Source organism: Sinocyclocheilus grahami, unplaced genomic scaffold, assembly GCF_001515645.1.
Source record: "Sinocyclocheilus grahami isolate Dianchi unplaced genomic scaffold, SAMN03320097.WGS_v1.1 scaffold222.1, whole genome shotgun sequence".
NCBI classification, from domain to species: Eukaryota; Metazoa; Chordata; class Actinopteri; order Cypriniformes; family Cyprinidae; genus Sinocyclocheilus; species Sinocyclocheilus grahami.
This window is the reverse complement of record NW_015505401.1, coordinates 2,356,720-2,380,587: the sequence shown is the minus strand read 5'-3', so window position 1 is coordinate 2,380,587 and position 23,868 is coordinate 2,356,720. Positions and strand designations below refer to the sequence as shown.

The following is a 23,868-nucleotide window of genomic DNA, read 5'->3' as shown; positions in this document are numbered from 1 at the left end:
AGTCAAAAGTTTTTGAACAGTAAGATTTTTAATGTAGTTATTTTTTTTTTTTTTTTAAGAATTCTCTTCTGCTCACCAAGGCTGCATTTATTTGATCCAAAGTACAGCAAAAACTGTAAAATGTTGAGATATTTTTACTATTTAAAATTGCTTTCTATTTGAATAGATTTTAAAATGTAATTTATTCCTGTGATCATGCATAGCTAAATTTTCAGCATCATTACTCCAGTCTTCAGTGTCACATGATCCTTCAGAAATCATTCTAATATGCTGATTTACTGATTATCAATATTTAAAACAGTTGAGTACATTTTTTTTCGGGATTCTTTGATGAATAGAAAGATCCAAAGATCAGCATTTATCTGAAATATAAAGCTTTTGTAACATTATACACTATTCCATTCAGTAGAATTTTTATTATTTTTTTGGGAAAGAAATTATAGAAATTAATACTTTTATTTAGCAAGGATGCTTAAAATTGATCAAAAGTGATGATAAAGGCATTTACAATGTTACAAAAGATTTCTATTTCAGATAAATAGTGTTCATATCGATATCGGAATTATATCGTATCGACCGAAATATAGAAAGAAATATATTGTGATATCAATTTTGGCCGTATCGTCCAGCCCTACGATGTGGGAAGATTTGCATAACGTCGCCCAAATGTTCACGCAAAGAAAGAAGGCGTAACTTTATTGTTGCTGCCACCGCCGCTGCCAAGTTGTGAAGACGCTGCGTGTTTCCTTGCGAAAGCGAAAATACTTTGTTTGGCCTTCCAAAAGAGGACACAACTAGAAATCAGTGGTTAAGTTGTATTTACAACACTGTTCCAGAACAGTTCAACCCAAATATTCAGATGTGTGCAACGCATTTTATGGAGGACTGTTTCCTGATCCTGGAAGAGTAGACGACAATGCCGGCTGTTCTGACTCATAGTCTGTAAGTACGTTTTCATATTTAAAGAATTTGCCACTGATGATTCAAACGCAAGTTTTGAGCAGTGTAGAGTAGCGCTTGTTGTTTGTCATTTCTCCGATCACAAATGCAGACTTGGTTTTATGTTTACGTGGTTCGATGCAATGCAACGCGTAAAAATACAGTATAAGTCATTATAATCCGTAATTATGTCCCCACTGGATGCAACAAATGCCTCGTTTATAATGGGTTTTAATGTTTATGTCTCGTCGCTCCGGGACAAGGCATCACAATATGGTAAGGGTGGTAACATTTCCGTCACACGCTTGAGGTATTCGGCAAATCACAACGCACTGGATAGCTGGCCAATCAGAGCACACCTCGCTTTTTACAGAACGATGAGCTTTGTAAAAATCGCGTTTCAGAATAGAGGAGAAACAATAACGTACAGTATGTGGAAAATAATGTGTTTTTTTTTTACCTTAAACCGCATAAACACATTTCATTACACCAAATACATAAAATAATGTTCTTTTTAGTAACATCATATGACCCCTTTAAACAAGCAAAATGAGAATATGACAGAATAAGGTTTGATTTTCAAGTAATACTGTAACAACTTAAAAGCTTAATGAGGTATATGGACTTATAATACTTTTTATTTTTAATATTTATTTAGAGCTTGACAACCCTGATCCTAGCATGCTTTCATTTCATGAACATTTTTCAAAATATCTCTCTTTGTGTTCTAAGAAGGTTAAATAGGATTGGATGAGGGTGAGTAAAATATTCCATTTTTAATTTTCAGGTGAACTATTCCTTTAAAATTGTCTAGCAGAACCAGTTAGGTTGGAACTGGACTTTGAATTTCAAACAGATTTCCTGCAGTTCTAAAAGATAACAGATGTTAGTTTGACGCTTATTCTCAGAAGTGCTAGAGTGGGGGTCTGCTTCACAATAACGTGACTCACTGAGGAAGATGAGTCATAATTCAGTGTTACAGAACTCGATTTAGCGCAAACTGTTTTTAGCATGTAAAAATGTTTCTGTGAGGGTCAACGCTATTGTCCTACTCAGGGAACCATGGTTACATAAGTAACCCGAGACGATTCATTAGAAGCTCGACATACTCACTATACTACAACAGCACTTCCACAGGTAATTCTCTGCACTTTATTAGAAAGCACATCTAAATATTGTCTTATACTTTGGCCATTTATAAATTGATATAAGAGCTGCACGTTTACATCAGCACCAAACAAGAGCTCTGCTTGCATGCAATGCTTTAAAGAAAAGTTTAGACAAGAAATTGAATGATTGTTAGTAAACAGCATTGAGTCTGAGGAAATGTGTGTGTGTGTGTGTTTGTGTGCGTACAGCAGCCAAGGCATTCTTCATTCCCAGGAGCTGGGCCGAGGGGGCAGGACAAGACTCGTGCTCCAGCATCTGTTTAAGTCTCTCTTTCTCTGTCGTCAACATACACAGGGCTGATTTCATGGTTGTATGAACTGGATACAAACACAAAAAAAGAGTCAAGCATCATTTCAGGAATATATATAAGGACAAATCATTTAAGGATATGGTTTTGATTCTCACATCTTCATGCATGATTTATGAGACATGATTTATGAAACATGATCTGCTTGTAATTTGAGGGAGTATACATATTCATGCGATGCCTAATAATCTCTGAGTCATATGTCAGGAAGAAAAAATTTGTATTTTAGTGCAAGTATTCTCCATTTTCATTATAGCAGGAGTGTGAAGGGCCTTTCACATGAGCAAGTTTCATGTGCTGCTTTGGCCTCCTAAAACCTGCTGCAGATGCAGATCGTAAGGGTGATTTTAAAACGTTGCTATAGTAGCAAGGAAACAGGAACTGTGTGCAGTAAACAGTGAAAACCTGTACTTGAGCTTAGAACAGAAAAAGGTTGATATTACTTTGATACTTAACAGAAATAACAAACAACTTGTTGAACATGGTTTCACCAAAGTTGACGTCTTCAATATGCTCTTGGTGAATATAAAGAGTGAACAGAGTACTAGAACTGAGAAACGGATCTTAGAAACAAGGAGGTTAACCTCATTTTTCATACCTAAACTAAAACCTAAAATTAAAAATATAAATAATATAAATATATATGCTATTTAGAAAATATTATATATACACTACTGTTCAAAAGTTTGGGGTCAGTGTGATTATTTAAAAAATAAATTAATACTTTTATTCAGCAAGGATGCATTAAATAGATCAAAAGTTACCAAATGTTTCAAATAAACGCTGTTCTTTTGAACGTTTTATTCATCAAAGAATCCTGAAAAAAAAATTTTTTTTTAAAATAAAACATTTTAACATTGATAATAAAAAAAACAATTTTCTTGAGCCCCAAATCAGCATATTAGATTGATTTCTGAAGGATCATGCAGTGTTGGGGGTAACTCATTACAAGTAAAGCGAGTTATGTAATCGGATTACTTTTGTCAAGTAACTAGTAAAGTAACGCATTACTTTTTTAATTTACAAGAAAATGTCCGAGTTACTTTTTCAAAAAAGTAATGCCAGTTACTTTGTTTTCCCATTTATTGACTGACAAGTCTCCTGTCCCCATATTGGGAGAAATCGGAAGTGCAGAGGAATTGTGTGCGCTGTGTGAACATGATGTTACTGTAGTTCTAGACTAAATGTGAATGTGCATTAATTCATCCCACTCACAAAAAAACAGATTTAGTGAAATGCAAACTCAGAATATGACGCAAACCTGCAATAATTAAATGTTAAATAACACAAATGTATCTAATCCCATTTTATTAACTGATGTCTTTGCTGCTGACCTTTGATGATCCAGTTCAACCATACTAATAAGCAAAAATGACTTTAGATAAACTAACAATTGTGCTTCGTTTTTTTTATTGCTGAAGAGTGTTTCTTCTCCTGCGTTAAATAAATTTAACTAGAAAACAGTTGTAATAATATTTCAAAATATTACTGTTTTTAATGCATTTGTTTATCAAATAAACGCAGTCTTTTTGAGCACTGGAGACTTGTTTTAAAGTGCCCCTATTATGCCATTTCCAATATTGCCTTTCATGCAGTGTGTAAGGTAGCTATATGTGAATGTAAACGATCTGCAAAGTTGTAAAGCTGAAAGTGCACGATAAATAAAGTTATTGTCTCCCAAAATAAAGAATCGACTCTGAACAGCTGAAACGAGTCGTTAGTAATTCGAATTCGACCATGCAAATAACACATCTGCATAATGCGTGCCAATGTTCTACGTTGGCCGGCCGCGAACAATTTGACCCGCCCACAAAACGTCATTCTACTGACGACTGCTTCTCTAATCTCGGGGAGTTCGACGCGAGATTCACAAAATGCTTGCTGTTGAAAGATGAATCAGTAATCTGTAATTATGATAAATAATAGATGTTTATATTTTCTATAGAGCGTTCAAAATACAGAACTATTGAAAAAGGCGTATCGTTACCGACACGCGCTGTACGCCGTAGACCAATCACAACAGACTAAGCCATCTGACCAATCAGAGCAGAGCAGGCTCACAGAAAGGAGGGGTTTAGAGAGAATGAATCTTTGAACTGCTTCGAACGAATTGTTTGAGAATCTCTGGAAAATGAGGTGATATTAAATGCATATTTTGAGAAAACGAAAGCGTTTTTTGACCTTGCATGCATGTAATCCTATTGTAGGAGACAAAACAATATTAGGAACCGTAAAAATTGCATAATAGGGGCACTTTAAACGTAAAAAAAAAACTATATATGTATATATATACAGTATATATTTAAATAAAACTGAATTATTAATCACATGCTTTAAGGTGTTAACTTTGACCAAATATAAAAAGATTATGAGATATTAAAGATCTTTTCATAGAGTTTGACAGTTTTAGCAACTGCTGGACCTCTCAGACACTGTGTAAGTCAAGTAAAGAAGGTAAACTTTGTAGTTTTGTGTTGGTTAGTGTAGTTTTTACCACTACACAAAACCACACATTAATTTAAAGCTGTGTATCATGTGTCTTGTATTAGCAGGGACATTTCTGTCAAGCAACTTTTGAAACAGCATTATAGAAGCACCAGTAATAAACAGATATTCTGTACTGAGGTTTGATTATTTGCATGTCACTGATGTTGCCTAATTTACAATGACCAACCACCTGCAGAAAATAACAGATTTTCCATTTCAATTCACACGTCTGCAGGTCCGGAGCCACCGAATCCTTTCAATGGATATCAAAAGACCACCATTTGCATGAAATACTGCGCTGGCATACCTACAACTTATAACTAGCTTAATCAGCTAGATTAGATATAGTACATTAGGTCATCAGTATTCAATAAAAATACAACAGTAGTCCATAATCTAGAACAGCACCAAACCGGCAAAAAACAACAGGATCTAGCAAGGAAACTCATGCTGTTCTAAGTATTTTATTCTTGCTGGTCACCTTACTTAGAGAGGTTTTAATATTGTCCAATCAAATCTTTTGACCTGTGCTAAGGGACCTGCTGGGTAATTTCTCTGACAATGAGATTCTGATTTTCACAATCTTCATGAAGACAAACAGCAAAAAACCATCTGCAATCAACATCTGTCGCATTCTCCCGAGTTTTAGCTCTTCCCTCAGCAATTTCCTCCTGATGACATGTATTTTATATGCAAATAAGACATTCTGAGCCAAAAATGTAGGAATTGGGGGAGAATGATGAGGTACATCATTCTAATAAATGGTGCACTATTCTAGTGATTCATCACTTAAACTAGTTTACTGTGGCAGAACTCACGGTTGTTTGCGACACGGCAGAAGTCTTCCTGCAGTTTGGATACATCTATAGGCGAGTCTAGAGGTTCATGGTAAGTCTTCTCATTGGTCAGGTCTACTGAAGAAAGGTTGGGATTGGACGCATGGAGACGGATAGAGCCTGCTGAGATACAGCTTGGAACCTATAAAAATTAGGAGAAAATACCAGGTCAACGGTCAGTGATGCTGCTACTCATTTTGGCACAGAAAGCACTGCGAGTTAAATGGCCTGGGGAAAACATGACAGGAATTTTGTCTCGCATGCACTAAAACTTAAGGGACTATAAAACAAGGCGTGACTATCATTGTCATCACACTATTCATGCATGTAATACGTCAGCAAATCAGCTCAATAAAACATTACGTTATCATTAACAATGCATGCCTCTCTAGTAATTTGAAGTATTCATGGAGTGATTCATAACTGCCTTGTAAGCTACACAAAGCCTTTTTAAAGGCAGTTTTATGTTTTAATATCTGCAAGTAGAAGGTCACGGATCACCTGCAGGGTTGTTTTGTTGTCTTTCCCGTAATTCTTGGGACGCCATTTTCTGGGATGTCTCTTCTCTTTTTTTGGGCTGTCGTACGTTGAAGCCTATATAAAATGCAAGACAGTGAGACTCTTTTTTTTAAACGTCCTATCATTCCCCCAATACATATTGAAAGCCTTTTATTAATCCACTAAAACTATATTTTTATACATATGCACAATATATCGGTAAATATCAGTTAATGACAGATATAAGAGATTTAGTTTTAATTTATCAGTATTGGATATATATTGGCTGATATTGGAAATTTAATTGTGCATGCTCATTTCCCCTATTTTTGCATTTATATAGCTTTGCCATCTTCTAACACTCATCTAGCAAGTTCATATTTAAACACACTAGTAATTTAACAACTAATATTGTAATCTTTAGCTAATCTCGACATAGATATCCATTTTCATACTATACATTATAATTTTGTGATGCCCAAATTCACTTAATGACTGATTATAGTTGTTTAGTGTTTTATTTTTAATTTATTTATACAAAATAATATAGAATATTGGCCATCCATTGGCTATTGGGCATAACATGCAAAAAATAAAAAGTAAAAAGAGGAAGAATTCTGTGACAACAATTGGATTAATGCCCAGCATCTTAAAAGATAAGTTTGCTGATTTTTAACCAGCTTTGTATTGTTACAAAAATCAGCAGTATATGTAAATGAACAATGTGTACTTGCACCCAGATCTCTCCAATTACTTGTCGGCCAGACGACACAAAACAAAAAGCTGCAAACTAGCCGATGACAACATTTACATTCAAAGGAGCTAAAGTAAACAGCAGTTGTAATAAAATAAGGCGGCACATTTGGCAGATGAAAGGACAGCTTTCTGAATTATAGCTCATCTGTTCCAGCGGTTATGTGGAATAATTTGATTTATGACTGCAAAACTCATCACGGCTATCCTTCTGAAATTGTGCTATCAACTGAATGACTGTTTGTCAGTTGGGCCGTAGGCAAGAACATTAACAGCATCCACAGGCACAGCTGGACCACTGCCTGAGGAAATAAGCCTGGCCTTTTTTGAGGGCAGCAGTTTTAAAGTTTTTGTCTATTAAACATTTGAAAAAGTTAGTCCAAGTAAAATTTGAAAAATCCAAACTAATACTAATTCAACTAAATACATCCTTATATTTGTTGGATATATATAGAACACTTTATGTAACTCTTCTGATATATGACTTCATTATTGATTGTTAACAAAAATAAAATATTTTATAATTACTATTATAATTTTGTGTGTGAGTGACATGTAACCTGCAAAGCGTTGATGGCTGGGGCGGAGCAGGTGCGGTGTAACACCTCCATACTTCTTAACAAGTGATTCAGTTCCAGCAGCTGAGCCTCACATACTGAGAGTTCTGAGAGAGAGAGAGACAAAGAACATTGTGCAGTAAAAAGCTGCAGACGCAGCATTTTCAGAGTGAGATGGATTCATAAATTGGTGTGTGTGTACCTTTGGTGCACCTGTCCATGTCATCAGAAGACTGGAGCCAGGCGGTCACCTTGGCCTGACTGGTAAAAGATACCGGCGAGTGGAGAGAGGACTGCTTTGCAGGAGAGGCACGCTACATAAAGAGAGAAAGAGGCAGAAATATAGACAGAAAATGATTGAGGTGAAAGAGAGAAAGAGTATACAGGTGCATGTCAATAAATTAGAGCTTGGATACAGCACTCTGTGAACAGCCAGCTTCTTTGGCAATGAATGTTTGTGGCTTACCCTCCTTGTGAAGGGTGTCAATGATTGTCTTCTGGACAACTGTCAGATCAGCAGTCTTCCCCATGATTGTGTAACCCAGTGAACCAAACTGAGAGACCATTTTGAAGGCTCAGGATTTGAGCCTTTGTAGGTGTTTTGAGTTGATTAGCTGATTGGCATGTCACCATATTCTAATTTGTTGAGATAGTGAATTGGTGGGTTTTTGTTAAATGTGAGCCAATATCATCACAATTAAAAGAACCAAATACTTAAACTACTTCAGTCTGTGTGCACTGAATTTATTTAATACACGAGTTTCACAATTTGAGTTGAATTACTGAAATAAATGAACTTTTCCACGACATTCTAATTTATTGACATGCACCTGTATATAAGTTTTCCTGTAAAATATGCCTAAAAATGCATTAATGCATAAAAATGCATAAATGCATATGCTAATAGTTACACTACTTATTTTAAATAGAGTAACTTGTAATCTGTAACCTATTACATTTCCAAAGTAACCTTCCCAACACTGGTAAACAGATTAAATTAAACTAGTCCCAGTGTGAAAAATGCTTTTTGAGAGACTATTTTGGGAAAGTTGCCACAAATTAACAGAGTGTTTAACCTTGAACAGTCCTTTAACATTCTCTCAAAGTTAAAACACTTGCACAGTCATCGTCATTTTATCTGACATTTATCTTTCCATCTAAACCCTCTACAAGTCCCAAGGCGTTACCTTTCTGATGGACTGACTGTCAGGTATCGTGGGGGAGGAGGTGAGGGGGTAATGAGGGTGGAAGAGCGTTTTCTCATGAGGGAACATGGCGATCTCATTCTGCCTGTAAAGTCTGTGGTGACGCAGCTTAGAGACCCATTCATCAAACAGCTCCTGGGACTTGATCTGCAAGCACAAGGAGACCACAGTTAAAGGTTCAGGATGAAGGAAACCTACTCAAACAGGATTCAGAAGCTGTTTTTCTTGACATCGTGCAGCTGCCTTTTAAAATGGTCCAGATTAAGGCTGACCTCATGACTTTGTATTTGAAAGACCTGCTTCTTATTCCTGAGATCAAGAGTTCAAAATGCACTTGGAGAAAAACAAACTAAAGCCGACTAAACCTATTTTGTCTCTTAAACGATTCTCTTCAGAAGAGGATTCACTACTTGGGAGCAGAATTTCATTTCAGACTAAAACTCTATGTTGGGGTTTATAAAGCTTTCTCTTATTAAACTTAATCTGTTTTGGGATTGTAATGATTTGCTAAAAGCTTTAAACCTGATAAAATTATATAATTTAACACTATTAACCATAATACAATATTGCAATTCATAGAAATTCAACACAAGAATTTCATTAAGTGTCAAATAATTTTAAACATTTAGACCTGGGGTACTCAACAGGTGGCCCGCCTGCATTAATATTGTGGCCCGCGTCATGCTGAAGATTAATGTATTTTTATTACAATTTGCGCTCAAAATATTAGGCAGTTAGATTTTTTTTATTAAATGTATACAATCGCAGTAGTAAAAGCTGCTTGATCTCTGCAAGTGCTGTAACTAACCACGCGGCACGCCCCAAACAAGAAGCGTTGTCCAACAAAAGAGGACATTTAATAACACGATTTTACTCCACAACATCAGTTTTTGAAATAACTTCATTTTGTGAGCATATGTGGGGTTTGTGTCATAGAACGAGGCAGATAATATATCCTATACGGTAATAAAGGCTATGTCGATTAGCATTGGATTATAAATATTATTATGAAAATACCAGAGATGGCTTGAAGAACAGCTAAACCATATATCGTCGCGTTGTATGTTTACTGTCGTATATTGTTGGATATTTAAATAAATAGCCAGATCGTGAACAGATTCAATCACCCACGCAATCTTGTTCATAAATGTCAGGATTCAGCTATATGTCTATTAAAACCTTGAATCACACTCGGTGACATTACAATCTGCGTTCACGCTGCAGCTGACCAGAGAGAGCAGTTTAAGCCTATTTGAAACATCTTTACAAAGTCTTTTATATCGTTATTTCTGTGTTATGCCGAGTTCACATTGCACGATTTTCAAAGACGTCGCATCACTGTTGGTTTCACACTGAACGACTATCTGGGGTAGCATTCAGTTGTTGCTGTGTTCACACTGCACGATGGAACGACGACAGGAGGTTACACACTGCATGACTTTACAAAAGGAAGAATCGCCGACAGCTCTGTCTGGTGCAGGGTTGCCAGGTTTTCGCTACAAAACCCGCCCAATTACTACTCAAAACTAGCCTGAAAATAGCCCAATTGCTTTCGAGGGGGTCCCCCAGTAAAAATCACGTTCGGGGGTAAAATACAAATTTTTGGTACAACTCCTGGTACAATTCACATTCCAGGCCGTAAATATCACGTTATTGGGGTTGCTTCAACCTGCTGACATAAAAAACAACCGGCGGCAATCGCAGATTTGGCAACACTGGTCCGCAAACTACGTTTCATATAACTCCTCCCCGAACTTCCCGCTGCCCTGTATCTTGGTCTCTCATTGGCTGTAGGTCATCGCCGATGTGTTTTTCAGTCAGAACTAATTTCACACAGCGTGATTGTGAATCGCAGACAGCTCCAGATATTTAGCATGCCAAATATTTCACGGGCGTCAGATCGCGTCTTTGATAATTCACACTGCGTGATTGTCACTCGCGTGAACGAGCAACGATTTGCCTATGATTTCGGGCATTTGTCGGCGATTTCGCACAACCTGTCGGCGAGTGAAAGATCGGGCTAAAATCGTGCAGTGTGAACTCGGCATTACAAACATTCAAATAATCACAGAAGTAGCCTACTGGAATAAAAGTTTATAGTTCGGATATAAACACAGCTGTCTACAGAAGCGATCAAAGTAGAATAAATTCTATCTAATAAATAGAATAAATATGCAATAGGTGATTGTCTTCAGAAATTTTTTTTGTTATGCTGGTTTAAAGTCTCTTCACATCCCGATAGCAATCATTAAGTTAAGTGGTCTAAATGTATTTATCTGTATTTATATATTCTGTGGAAGGCGTAGGACCAAGAAATGTTCGTTTAGACAGTTATTCCTATTTATTAAGAACTTTATATTAAGCAATTTTATACTGACATCAAAATGTGTAGCTATATTTAATGAGAGAATTCTGGGAAATGTGTTTTTCCACTGCGGTTAATAAAAAGAAAATTATTGGAGGGGAAATTATATATACAGTATATATATTTGTCATTTCTAGAGATAGAAAATGTTAAAGGCAGGCTAAGGTGATGTGGTTCAAAAACATTTTTTGTAATGCTGGTTGAAAGTCTCTTCACATCCCGATAGCAATCACTAAGTTAAGTGGTCTAAATGTATTTGTGTATTTTTTAGGGCTGGTAATTTAACACGTTAATTAGATTAATTAATTACGGTGAAAAATAACGCGTTAAAATTATTAACGCATTGTGTTATCACCTGTATTAACGCACTTGCCCAGCCACAGACCTATGTGTGGGTCATCTGACATTTCATACAGCTGATTCCATCCATCTCTCCAATAATGTTCTGACATGTCTCTCACCCACATCATTTCTCATCACCTTCTCATTACTTAGCCTTTAGCAGGACAATTACAATACCCCTTAAATGGACAGTCCCCCTTGGGCAACCTGGGGTCTAGTGCCTTGTTCAAGCACATGACTGTGATTAGGCTCTGCCTGGATCAGTTTGTGGGTCACCTGTACGTCAACTCATATCTTGCAACATAGCAAAAAGGTACATGTTTGACACATTAGGCATCATAATTAATAGAGTATAATATAGTACTATATGCTACATATTATATTAAGGGCTGGTTATTTAACGTGCTAATTAGATTAATTAATTACGGTTGAAAAACAGCGCATTCAAATTATTTACGCATTTAACGCACTTGCCCCGCCCCAGGCCTATGTGGGTCATCTGACATTTCATACAGCTGATTGATGACAAATATGAGGCAGGGCAACAACTCACTGTGTGATGGAGCTTAGAGAACGTAGTTAGAATGCCCCTAAAATTCAAGATATGGGGCAAAAATGCCCCTGTTTGAGATTTTGTCTCATATTTACATCACATAGTTAAGCAATATCACACGAGTGCAAACGTGATACTGATCTTATACGCGTTGAACCATTGGCCGTACACGCATTATTCAAGTGGCGCTGCACAGACCGATCGGTGTATGACATCAAAGTACCACGAGAGCGATTCAAAAGCATAAGGAGCCATCTGCTCTCTATAGCTCTTGCGGTACTTTGATGTCACACACCGATCGATCTGATGGTGATGATCTGCTTCAAGTCGAACAAGCCTCAATTCAATGGACCATTCATAAAGAACCATTTACTTCACTCCTGAATGAATCAGTCATTTGAACGAATCAAGTGAATGAATAAATGACTCGATGACTTAATCATTAAGACATTTACCACCACCTACTGGCAGTTTTAGTTTATTATTTAGAGTATAATTTCATTAAAGAAATAATTTCATATTTCCATAGTAATAATAATAAAATTAATAAAATAAAATAATTGACAATTGTGTCATAATTTACTCACCCTCATGGTCCAAAAGAGTATATGTAATAAATTTTATCAAACAAAATATTTCTTGCTGAAGCTAATTTTTGTAATGTCTGTTTGATGGTTTACACAACAATGACTTTAAATGATCTTTTGGGAGTAATTTCTCAGCCAAATTGGATGTGCGATTTATTAGCAATTAATTAGATTAATTAATTGCCACATCATGTTCAGTTCTGAATATCAAAGTACATCAAATCTCTTTCTCACATAGACACAAAACTCCATTAAAGAAATCATAACTACTCAGTGCTACTTTAACATAAGGCTAAAGCAAATCTCCTGTACCATCATAATGTAACATGTTCCAGTAAAACTGCAGCAAAATTACGGTATGCACCAATCTCCACTAGTGCTTCTCCTGTGACCGCAGATCATTCTGACTCTAATGTCAGTCTAATACTATAACTGTTGTGATACCTTCAGGTGATAAATGTTTTCTTCAGCGTCCAGATCAATGCACTTGGCTTTCTTCTTAATGGCCATGACGGACAGCCCCACATCAATGCAGCCGTGGAGCTTGCCTTTCTCGACCTGCACAAAGCACAGACAGAAGGTTTGACCTATAAATATCACCCCTACCTTGTATATCAATACAACAGATACTACTTTGTTGCAATGTACTCAAATTACTACTGAGCAAATATGTTGCTCCTGGTTAAACCTCAAATGAATATAGATTCAAATTGAATTCTTGGCTCTTGTGCTTTTCCACAAATAATGAAATCTACTGCATCCTTTCAAAAATACAACAGAGTGATACAACAGCCCTAGTCAACCCATCTTACTGTGGCTATTTCATAGGTTTGCATGAGTGACATAGAAGTAGTGATGAGAATTGTGAAGAATTTAAGAATTTGATTCCATTAATAAATCTTTTAGCATTTATCAGGAATACATATTTGAAAGAAGTAAAGACATTTTATATTTTAAAAATAAAACTGACAAAACTATAAAGTGTATCTTTAACTACATACTGACATATAACTGACCAGTCAATAACTACACTGATTAGTTAAAAAATATTAATTAAAAATGACCTGCTCAAAAGAATAATTTACCCCATAAACTCACTAAATTTAGAATTTGTGAGCATATAGCCCTCTATAAGCATATTGTGCATTCAAAACAGTACAATTTCACAAAAGGTGACAAGTTTGCAGCACATTAAATGCAAGAGGGCTCTGGCTAATTTTGCTAATGGATAACCTTGTCAATGATCCATTCTCACAGGCACATTCAACTAGTGCCCTTGATTTAGAGGCCAAAAAGGCTCCAGCTACATCTGAAAGATATATGGCAGGTTGAATACGTACGTTCATTATAAATTAATACCCTGGCTCTAAGCGTCCACTTCATAATGCTGTTTAGGAGAGCAGACTGGCATGAGGGAAGGTAGGTTGTATAACAGATTCTGTTATGAAATTTTCCGCTTTACATTTGCAAAATATCGGTTCTAGACAATGCTATCAAACCCTGGGGACATTAACTTTGATTTTACATTCCCACAGCTTGAGGCTTTTATCAGCAGGAAACATATATTGACAGAAAGATGGAGGTTTAGGACCACTAAAGATTTCTGGAGCTCTGTGAATACTTACATGATGGGGAACTGACCACTAATAGTCCTGAGTGCTTTAGTTCAATGGATTGAGAGAGTGTGAGTGTGTGTGTGTGAGTGTGAGTGTGCGTGGGTGTGTGTGTGTGTGTGTGTGTGTGTGTGTGTGTGTGTGTGTGTGTGTGTGTGTGTGTGTACATGTGGGGCCATTTAGACTTACATCAGCTGCGCATTTGGCGTACTTCAAAATGCCCTTGTCCAAGTAGAAGAATCTCTGTGAAGAAAGAAGCACAAAGAGGAGAGGACAGAGGAGAAACTTGGGTCAGATTTTTTTGGTAAATGATGAATGTCCTCTCAGGGGATGCTTACGCACTCTTGATGAATGAGAGGCTGTGTATCGCTATGCCTCTTTTCTGTCTATTCTTGTATTCACTGTTTGGTTGAAGGGAATATGGGTATTTTTGGAGAACAGACCTTTAAATGGCTTACTCAGGGTTGTATCTGAATATTAAACTGGCATAGAAGTATTTTTGCATGCATCAAAAATGCTAACATCACCTTTAATTGTGTTTGTGTGCTTAAATTGAACAGAATGGGTGCTTTAATTGTCAACACTGAAAAAAGTGAAATGACTGTCCCATTTATTTAAAGTGCATTTTTATGTTGGTCTAATCAAAAATCACAATTTCTGGTTTAACCTGTTTAGTTCAGTTTGGCTAAAATCAAAAAGGACTCATCATTGAAAAAATATAGACATAGAAACAACAGACATAAGTGTGGGTTTTATTAATGTTTCTGGTGTTTTCATTGTTGTTGTTAGTCCATAACAGACAAGATGATGCACATTTTAAAAAGACAGCACAATAAACATTAAGGCATTCCGTCTTAATTTTCATATTATAGCTCATTTTGTTTTTGTTTAGGGTGAAATTAAGTTATAAAAACCCCCAAAATTATTATGTTGACCTACATTAACATGCTGTCTTGTGTCTGAAGAAAATTTGATTAAGTGTGATTTTTATAATAAATAATTTCTATACTCTGTTTGAATGTTTTTGTCTACGAAAATAAATATTTTTGATTAATATTAAATAAACAAATCTATTTGGCAGTAACAAAGTATTTTTTTAAGTGGAGAGTCCATCAGAATGAGTGCAATGTGTTCAGGCAGGTTAGCACGAATCCGCTCAGATCTGGAAATCTCTGCACTAATTTATCTAATTATTCCACTTTTTCCCCAAAAAAATTTGAATTAATGCATGGCCATTTCCTACATACCTTGTGCCAGCCTTTCATTGGCCACTTTCTCTTCTTCAGCATGTAGCCAGCCTGCTTCTCTGGCTCCTGAACATTGGAAAGACCACCACGCAAACCCTCCACAATCTCCCAGCTGTCCTGTACGATTCAATTCAATACATGCACACACTGTACTATGAATCAGTGAAGTGTTATTAACTCTCCTATGAAAACATGTTCATAATAAATGTTGTTATAATGATGAAAAACATGCAATGTGAAACCAGAGAGTCAACAAATAAAGACAAAGTGAGGAAGTCACTTGACAGATTAATATGGAATAGAGTAGACATTATGGTTATTTAATATATAAGTAAATTAATATATACACTTCTTTTCTTTTTCTTGTACTTTTTTATATTCAATTCAATTATTTTTCATGATATATAGTGCTTTCATGACATAAAATTAATTATCATGATATATAAGATTTTGGTCATACCGCATACTTCTTATTTGAGTGATAAATACTGTTGATATTTGTGGATTTAAAATGAATGATGAAAGTGTGGATTGAAAAGTGATGAAAATTGTTTTAAATGTAAATAAATTTACAGAAAATGTTTTAGAAAGACATGAAGGCAACGGCTAGAAAAATAGTTGCTGCAAACAGGATTCTTCTCCATTTGATATTAGAATGTGGGCAATTAATAATGTGCATACTGTTCTCAATCAGGTGGAAATTTAGAGAGGATAGATATTCTCTTTATTATTTAGAGCGCTGACAGACGGGACAAAAATGTGGGTCTTCATTCTCCCTCTTCAGCAAACTCTCTCTTCCTCAAGGCAAGAGCTGCACTGCCCAAACACATGCTCAGCAATTCACTACATCAAGGACAACTTTCAAAGAGACATCTCTATAGCCAAGGACAAAACCCAAACATGTATTAAGAACCACATAGTGTGACTAATGAAACCAACCGCTCTTACACAACAGCTCAAATCAAAGAGCAACACAACCTTCAAAAGATACTGTGTTATGACAGTGAAATCAGCTAATCAACCAACCCTTGTGAAAAGGAGGGACACTTTAGAATAATTTTAAAACTTATAAGACTTACTTATTAGAGAATATACTTTTAAATAATAATACTAAATGTAATGTTTTCAGACAATAATTGCACGTTAATTGGAATAAAAATCTAATATACCGGTAGTTTAAATGCAATTAGCTGAACTTTAGTTCTTTCTTGACTCACTTAAAGGCACAATATGTCATTTTTGCCGCTGGAGGGCGCGTATTCAAAATAAACAAAGAGACAAAGGCGTAGTTTGATGACGCCGTGACTGAGTGTGGAATTATGGGAGTTGTCGTCTTCATCCCCACAGCCGATGCAATCCGACGGGACTCGGGCAGAAATCATGTTCATGGATGAGCTAATGATTTATTAACGTAGTAGAATGAAGCAGGGTGAGGCTGAAAGCCATCAAAGCGAAACGAGGCCGCTGAACGAGCGCGACACACGGCTCGAAAGCAGCGGAGCTTTTATTATGCCACAGTCGACCGCTTCCGCTCCTTTCGGTCGTGCCTATGTGGGGGGAAAAAAGCAGCGCTGTTTTATCATAGTAGATACATTTGAAAGTTCTGTTATAATGCTACTCTGTGCGGTCGTCACCGGTCTATTAAAAAGCACAACATATTGAAGCGTCTTTGGTGTTTGCATGTTTTCTACAAAACAAAACCGGAAATCGAGGGGTTATGACGTCATTGGCAGGCGACACTATGGACACGCTCCGTATCACTAGTTAAAACTGCTTATTTCTCTGGATTTAAACATTCTTCGAAACATTTGGGATAATGTAAGTACACAAGTCAGCAAAATATATAACACTGTACTAGTGGTTTTTGGATATTTTAATAAAAAAATCTTACATATTGTGCCTTTAACTAGGACTTAAGTACATCTTTATATGTGATATAATAATTGTATTGTAAACTAAAATATACTAGAATGTAATTTCTATGGAAACTTGTATGTCATGTCATGTTTAAACTTGTTTGTAATTATACATTTGTAATGAAGCTGCAATTTAATACATTCAAAATATATTAACTTTAAATAATAAATAATATACAATTTAAATAATAAAGTAATATCGAATAACACACTATAGTTAACATTATAATCATGTACTTTATATGTGCTTTAGAACACATCAAAAGTAAGGGTACTTGTTTAAAGCACACCAAAAGATTATTAAAATATAATGAATGTACGCTAAAGTAAAACTTTTAATTTGCCATCATTACAAAAAAGGCATTTTAAACGTGTACTTACTGTATATACACGATAGAAAAGCACACATCTTTTCCACAAAGGGATGCATTGAAAACTATTTTTTTTTACCCATGTAGTGACACAAAGCACAAATTATACAGTTATACAGGAGCACTGTGTAGTCATAGAACATATACTATAAAGTAAACTATACAGAACCAGCAATCTCAGAAAGTATTTAATTTATTTGATAAATAGTTCTGAGGACATTTCTCTGAATAAGTGGGTACCAAATCACCTGGTGGGATTTCAGCCCCTTTGCAGGGCTGAACTTTAAACTCTACACAACATAATTCCATGATGTTGGTATTGAGAGTAACGTCTGCCACCCGAACAGTGAAACATAGCTCCGCTTAGAAGGAGTAATGAGCTTTATAATGCTACCAAATGATGAGATTAGAGATTACAGCCTCATAATCAGGTCAGCGTGTTCATCTGAGGAGAAGGACACGGATCCGCCCTCCGGAGCTCAGAGCATATGAACGCACACATGTGCAAGTGTACATATGCACACAGATAATTTAAGTCTATACACAATAGGAACAAACCTGTGTGAACAGTGATTGAAGACAAATAATGGCAACCAAAGGTCTGAGAGCAGACTTTTGAACCCTGCTGTATTTATCCTTCATTTCCACAGAACATGATTAGTTTGCCACTAATTCCCTCAGACAAAAGCCTCGGGAAGCATTTCGGAATTGCAATAAAGGAAAAAAACAAAGGGCTGCTAAGTTTTTATACATCCGGCACTCAAGGCTCATTTCATAGATTGGTTATATTCATATTTCCCACAGTCATCTGACTGAGAACAGAGAGATTAATACTGTGTTTCAGCACAGCGGGTAATGGGACTGATGAAGATAAAGTGGAAAAGCGTAGCTGAAAAATGTTTGGGTAAAGTCCAGAAACATTTTGTCTAGTCCACTGCTTTCTGCTTTCATCTGCGCTGTCGGATAGTTTTTCATTTGCTTTCAGAAAATTATATAAAAAAAACCTAAGCACTATAAATATTTATATTCTAAAGGTCCTTTTTGTATGAAGCAAAGTATCAGGAGGCGTTGAGGCAAGCTAGTCACCCTAAGACCTATAAACAGAACATCAGGCTCTTTGAACAAACACAGCTATCTCTTGTCACTACATTTAAGCTAATATTTAGTAGATGCTTGTATCCATGGATTTTTTTTTATTTTGATCAACATCAAGATTTTAATGCTAATAATTATATGAATGTATAAAAGAAAGTATATTTCAGTCAAAACAGCCCTTAGAGTAGTTTTAGCATATAAATGGATGACAATGTTAATTTGTTTGGTCTTGGCCGACTAGATCTACATTTCCACTTCTGTTATTGCTGCTGCTACTGCTGCTGTTGTTATTGCTGCTGCTGCTACTGCAGAGCAAGTAGGGAGACTTGTTACTGCCAAGAGATACACAGACAGATAGCTGATCTAGACAGGTGGAGCTGGGGGATGTGGAGGGTATCAGAGGTACTCTGATAGCACGCTGCTGAACCAGTTTACAGGAAAATCAGAACCAGACAATTTAAATGTTGACCAAATAAGCTCAACGGATGCAGTTGCAGCTGTAGTTTACTAGCCTTGTAGTGAACAATATGATTGCTAGCAGATTATATACCAAGGAAAAATCAGCCTGCACCATGTAGAGTTTCCTGACTGATATTAAAAAAATGGTTTGTCTTTGCATTGTGCATTTTTCTGGTATGCACTGAGCACTGTATTTTGAATAAAGACTTTTTTTCTTGGAGAACAGGCTTTCATACTTTTTTTACTATAAAAGGGTGAGAAAATACTATAAAACAGTTGTAGATTATATATTTCATGTCACTCTGCAGGATGTCAATTTCCTAAAAGTATTTTACATCAACTACCTATTTACAGTACCAGCAGGACAAATATTAAACCTGGTAAATCAACACAACTGAAAGTCTCAATTTATCTCGCACACACTAATATAAAACAGTGGGGAGTCTATGTCTTCTTCACCCTCAGTGCATTTGTATTTGATAGTGCTAGTTATGCATTTTGATTGCTTTGCATGAAAAATTAGACATCAGCCACAAGATTTGAGGTTTAACTGTTATCTCTCCAAAGGTGCAGGTTGAGTTAGTTTTAGAAAAAAAGGTACAAAAGCTGTCACTGAGAACCTTTCAAAAGTACTAAAAGGTGTACCTTTTGAAAGGGTACCGCCCCATTGACAGCTTTTGTACCTTTTTTTTCAACAAAAGTGATACTTCTATAAATGTAGCTCATCGTCTGCCAAATCAAATGCATACACACTTACCTGTCTGCTGTCATGTTTGGAGGAGGAACTGCTATTGCTGTGAGATGGAGAGGAGATCTTCTGGGACATAGTGGAACTTTTTTCCTCCGAGCTCATCTCCTGCTCTCAGTGAGAGGGAGAAGGTAAAAAAGAGAGGAAGAGGAGGAACTGGAGGAGAGGAAAAGAGGGAGGGGGAACCGACAGCTCAGCAGTTGTGGGTCTCCATTTGCTTGTTCTTCCAAAGCTTGGACACAGTGTTCGAGCCTGTGGACAGATGAAGAGCGAAAGAAAGGATTGATCAGGAGATGTGTGTGAAAGGCAACCTCAACACGATGTCAGGCTTTCATCTTTACAGGTAATGAACACCACCCGCCCACCACAGGATATCAAATAGCAGAATTATCTGAAAGTATAAAGGCTTGGTCAGCAAGACACACAATCTGAGGGTTGTGTTGAGGAAGGATGCCAGCCTGAATCACTGGACATACTATAGATGCCGTCCCCAGATCATCTCCCACTCTCTCAGCTTCTTCTTATGAAAGTTATGAAAAGTGTGGGGGCTACATTGAGCACACACTGACTCTATGAATCTGTGCTTCATTTATAGCAGTAACAGACGTCAGAGATCGCCGCTCTATAGTAACCGTCCTTCCTTCCCTGTCTCATCTCATCCACGTTGCTCTGTCTTCCTCTCAGTGTGGTTCTCACATGAATGGAGAACAGAATGCAAATGTCCTCTTGCTTTGTGTTTGGGTTTCTTTGAAGTCATGTGTCATGACAGCACCATATGCATACTCGTGTTAGAGCACCTGAGCTGGTTATTAACGCAGGTTACAGGGTGTGGGATACATGTCAGATACACATAAAATACGAGACATAAATTAACAAAACTGTCAAAATAAGTTTAAATACACCTATGGCTTGTATTTAAAATCAGTTTGAAATTATGTAAGAAAACATGATGCATTATGTATCCATAATACTAGTTAATACTGGTGGATCACTAACAACATATTACACAATATATATGAATAAAATTATAGTAACATTTTAGTACAGGGACCAATTCTCCCTATTAGCTAGTTGCTTATTAACATGCCTATTAATAACATATTGGCTGGTTATTAATCCTTATAAAGCACATATTCTGCATGACTATATTCTACATCCCTAATCCTACCCAATATCTAAATTTAACGACTAACTTACTAATTAATAAGCAGCAAATTAGTAGTTTATTGAGGCAAAAGTCGTAGTTAATGGTTTGTTAATAGCGAGAATTGGACCTTAAAATAAAGTGTGACCAAATTATGATTTGTGGTAGTGGATCTTATATGTGCAAAGCATTTGTTGAATTTTATATTGTGGCTGAGATTAGTTTTTTTTTTCTAGCATGTCTTTTGATGGCATTTTGAAAAGCGTATTCCAGTCTGTCTCCCCCTCACTTTTCTTCATTACGAGCAGTAGCACAGGTCACAATGTGGGACACAGGAATGCAGCAAGGTTAATTAGATTAGTTTTGCACTCAACAAACCAAACACCCCTTCATTTCCATCGGCCTGTGAAGTGAACGTCAATAGAAACACACAAATCTCTCATCCCACTCTGTTGTTCTTTTAGGGAAATTATACTTCAGCTCAAGCGGTCTAAAATTTCTCTTCTCTGGGAGTAGGACACAGAAAATTGTGAAAATGAGCAGTATGTCGACTCTTAAGCTAATGTGTGCATCAGCATCATGTGTCTGCTGCACATCGGCATACTATGATTTAATCAATTCCTGTGAGGATGGAGTAATCTGTGTTACTTAATTCAGCAGTGTGGTGAATAACCAGTCTCGGTGCTCTTGTGTTCATTTTACCTGACATGCTATGACTTGGATGACTGAAAACCTTCATAGACTAGAAGAACACATGCTGACGTCCTGTCATTGAAACTGTCCTATCATATAACATCCATCTTGCATTGTTACGTACCAGGACCTATATAAGTGGGAGTGTCTCTTTTGTGCATGTGCTCTGTTTGTTTTGTTTTGCTTCTCTCTCTCTCTCTCTCCCTCTCAAACGCTGATATTGCTAACAGGTGGAGTTCAATTAGTTGATGATTCTGCTGATGACTGCACTATCCTGATTGGCCCACTAGAGGAAATGTTTGGAGTTAAAAGGCAGAGCTGCCTGAGATGTCTGGAGTGTGGAGGCTTGGAGCAAGAGTGTGTGTGATTAACTTGTTGTTGACAAAAGTGTGTTGAAAGATCTCTAATTCTCTTGTGGGAGGACTCATTTAACCCAAACATGGGTTTCTTTCATTTTTTTTTTTGTGGGAAGCTGTAGGGAGCAGTGATGCAAAGTCCAATTTATTTCCGCGAACCGGTTCTTTTCGGACAGATCGGCTCATTGAACCGGTTCAAAAAGCTGATTCATCGGTTCCTGACGTCATCTTTTCTAACAACTCAGTGCCATGTTGTATCAATTGAAACATTCAAAAATAAAGTTATTTGTGTGAAAGCATATTGCTAATTATTGCCATATAATTCACCTAAGTTAATGGTGTTTGTGGTCAGTTTCATTCGCGGATCCTCAGATACGACTGACTGAGCAATATTGACTAGCCTACAACTTGGATAAGATTTCTGAACGTTTCGCACCTACAGCACACATTACAGATATTGATGCACAAACGTGGATATGTTCTACATGTCTACAGTATAAAGAATGAATAAACCTTAGTCTTAGTCAAGGAGTCTTATAAACTCCTTCATTTCGCTTAAGCAACTTTAAATAAAATATGCATGCACAATAAACTATTGTAAAATTTATTTACATCACTCGACAGAAAGGTTTTGGCAGGTTTTAATAAAATGTAAATTAATAAGTCATAAGCATATTTCCAGTACGCGCCTAAGGCTTGCACAGTATCGTCAACTCCATCAGAATCTTCGGTAATCCTCTTTGCCACAGCTCATTCGGTTCTTGTTGAGTCCTCGGTAATCCTCGGCAAACTTCGACAGTTGGTTGAACCGGCTCATTCGTTTTTTTTTGTTTTTTTTTTAATTGGACGTGCTACTTCGGCTGTGCGTCCTGCGTCATTAACCCGGAACTAAAGTTCGATTCAGTTCGATTTGTGAACCGGCTCAACTGGTTATTTCCGGAGAACCGGCTCAAAAGAACGATTCGTTCAAGAACCTAACATCACTAGAAGGGAGGTGGTTGCCATTTATTTTGACTACCCTTTTTCTCCTGTTTAAGGAAAGCAAGGGAGTTAGTGTAATATTTTGTACTTTTTTTTTTTTATTTGTTGGATTAGGTAGATTGCTTTTGGGAGTTAGTATGTTCTGTTTATTATGTTGGCCTTTACCCATCCTGAAGTTCTGTTTGCTTGTTTAATAAATTATTTTGTTTTGCACTGATTATGGTGTTAAGTGTGAGTCAGTAGAAGTCAGCTCCCTCCATTTCTCCACCACTTTCTTTATTACTCCTTCCCATCCGTAGACTGGAGAGGTATGTAATAATGGCTAAGCTGAAAAATTAGCTGACATGCTATGACTTGGATGACTGAACACCTTCATAGACTAGGAGAACACATGCTGACCTGTCATTGAAAACTGTCCTATCATATAATATCCATCTTGCATCAAAAAATTAATAGCCATTTGTAAAGGTGTAAAAGACAGGTTGCCATTTACACCTGATATTGCCATGCATTCAAAGTCCAAAGCGAAAATCTGTGCTGAAACAGTGTTACTCATCAGTTGCTCAATCACATTTTTTATTTTTTTTACAAGGCATGTGACAATGCGATACGTACAACGTATTCGTAATGAGACACATTTATAAAT

At 36.6% G+C, this 23,868-nt stretch overlaps 1 protein-coding gene across 2 annotated transcripts in view; it reads right to left on the bottom strand.

The window, feature by feature from the left end:
- Positions 1-23,868, bottom strand: part of LOC107596655 (oxysterol-binding protein-related protein 3-like) — a 97,100-nt gene that overhangs the window by 29,661 nt on the left and 43,571 nt on the right. For both annotated transcript variants that reach the window (XM_016287437.1, XM_016287438.1), the window contains exons 2-11: positions 20,058-20,300; positions 15,460-15,576; positions 14,402-14,455; positions 13,044-13,157; positions 8,735-8,899; positions 7,750-7,861; positions 7,551-7,654; positions 6,241-6,333; positions 5,722-5,881; positions 2,296-2,426 (exon numbers count right to left, since the gene is read on the bottom strand). In XM_016287437.1, the coding sequence (XP_016142923.1) occupies positions 2,296-2,426; positions 5,722-5,881; positions 6,241-6,333; positions 7,551-7,654; positions 7,750-7,861; positions 8,735-8,899; positions 13,044-13,157; positions 14,402-14,455; positions 15,460-15,576; positions 20,058-20,153 (1,146 nt within the window). In that variant the 5' untranslated portion in view covers positions 20,154-20,300. The remainder of the gene's footprint in view (positions 1-2,295; positions 2,427-5,721; positions 5,882-6,240; positions 6,334-7,550; positions 7,655-7,749; positions 7,862-8,734; positions 8,900-13,043; positions 13,158-14,401; positions 14,456-15,459; positions 15,577-20,057; positions 20,301-23,868) is intronic.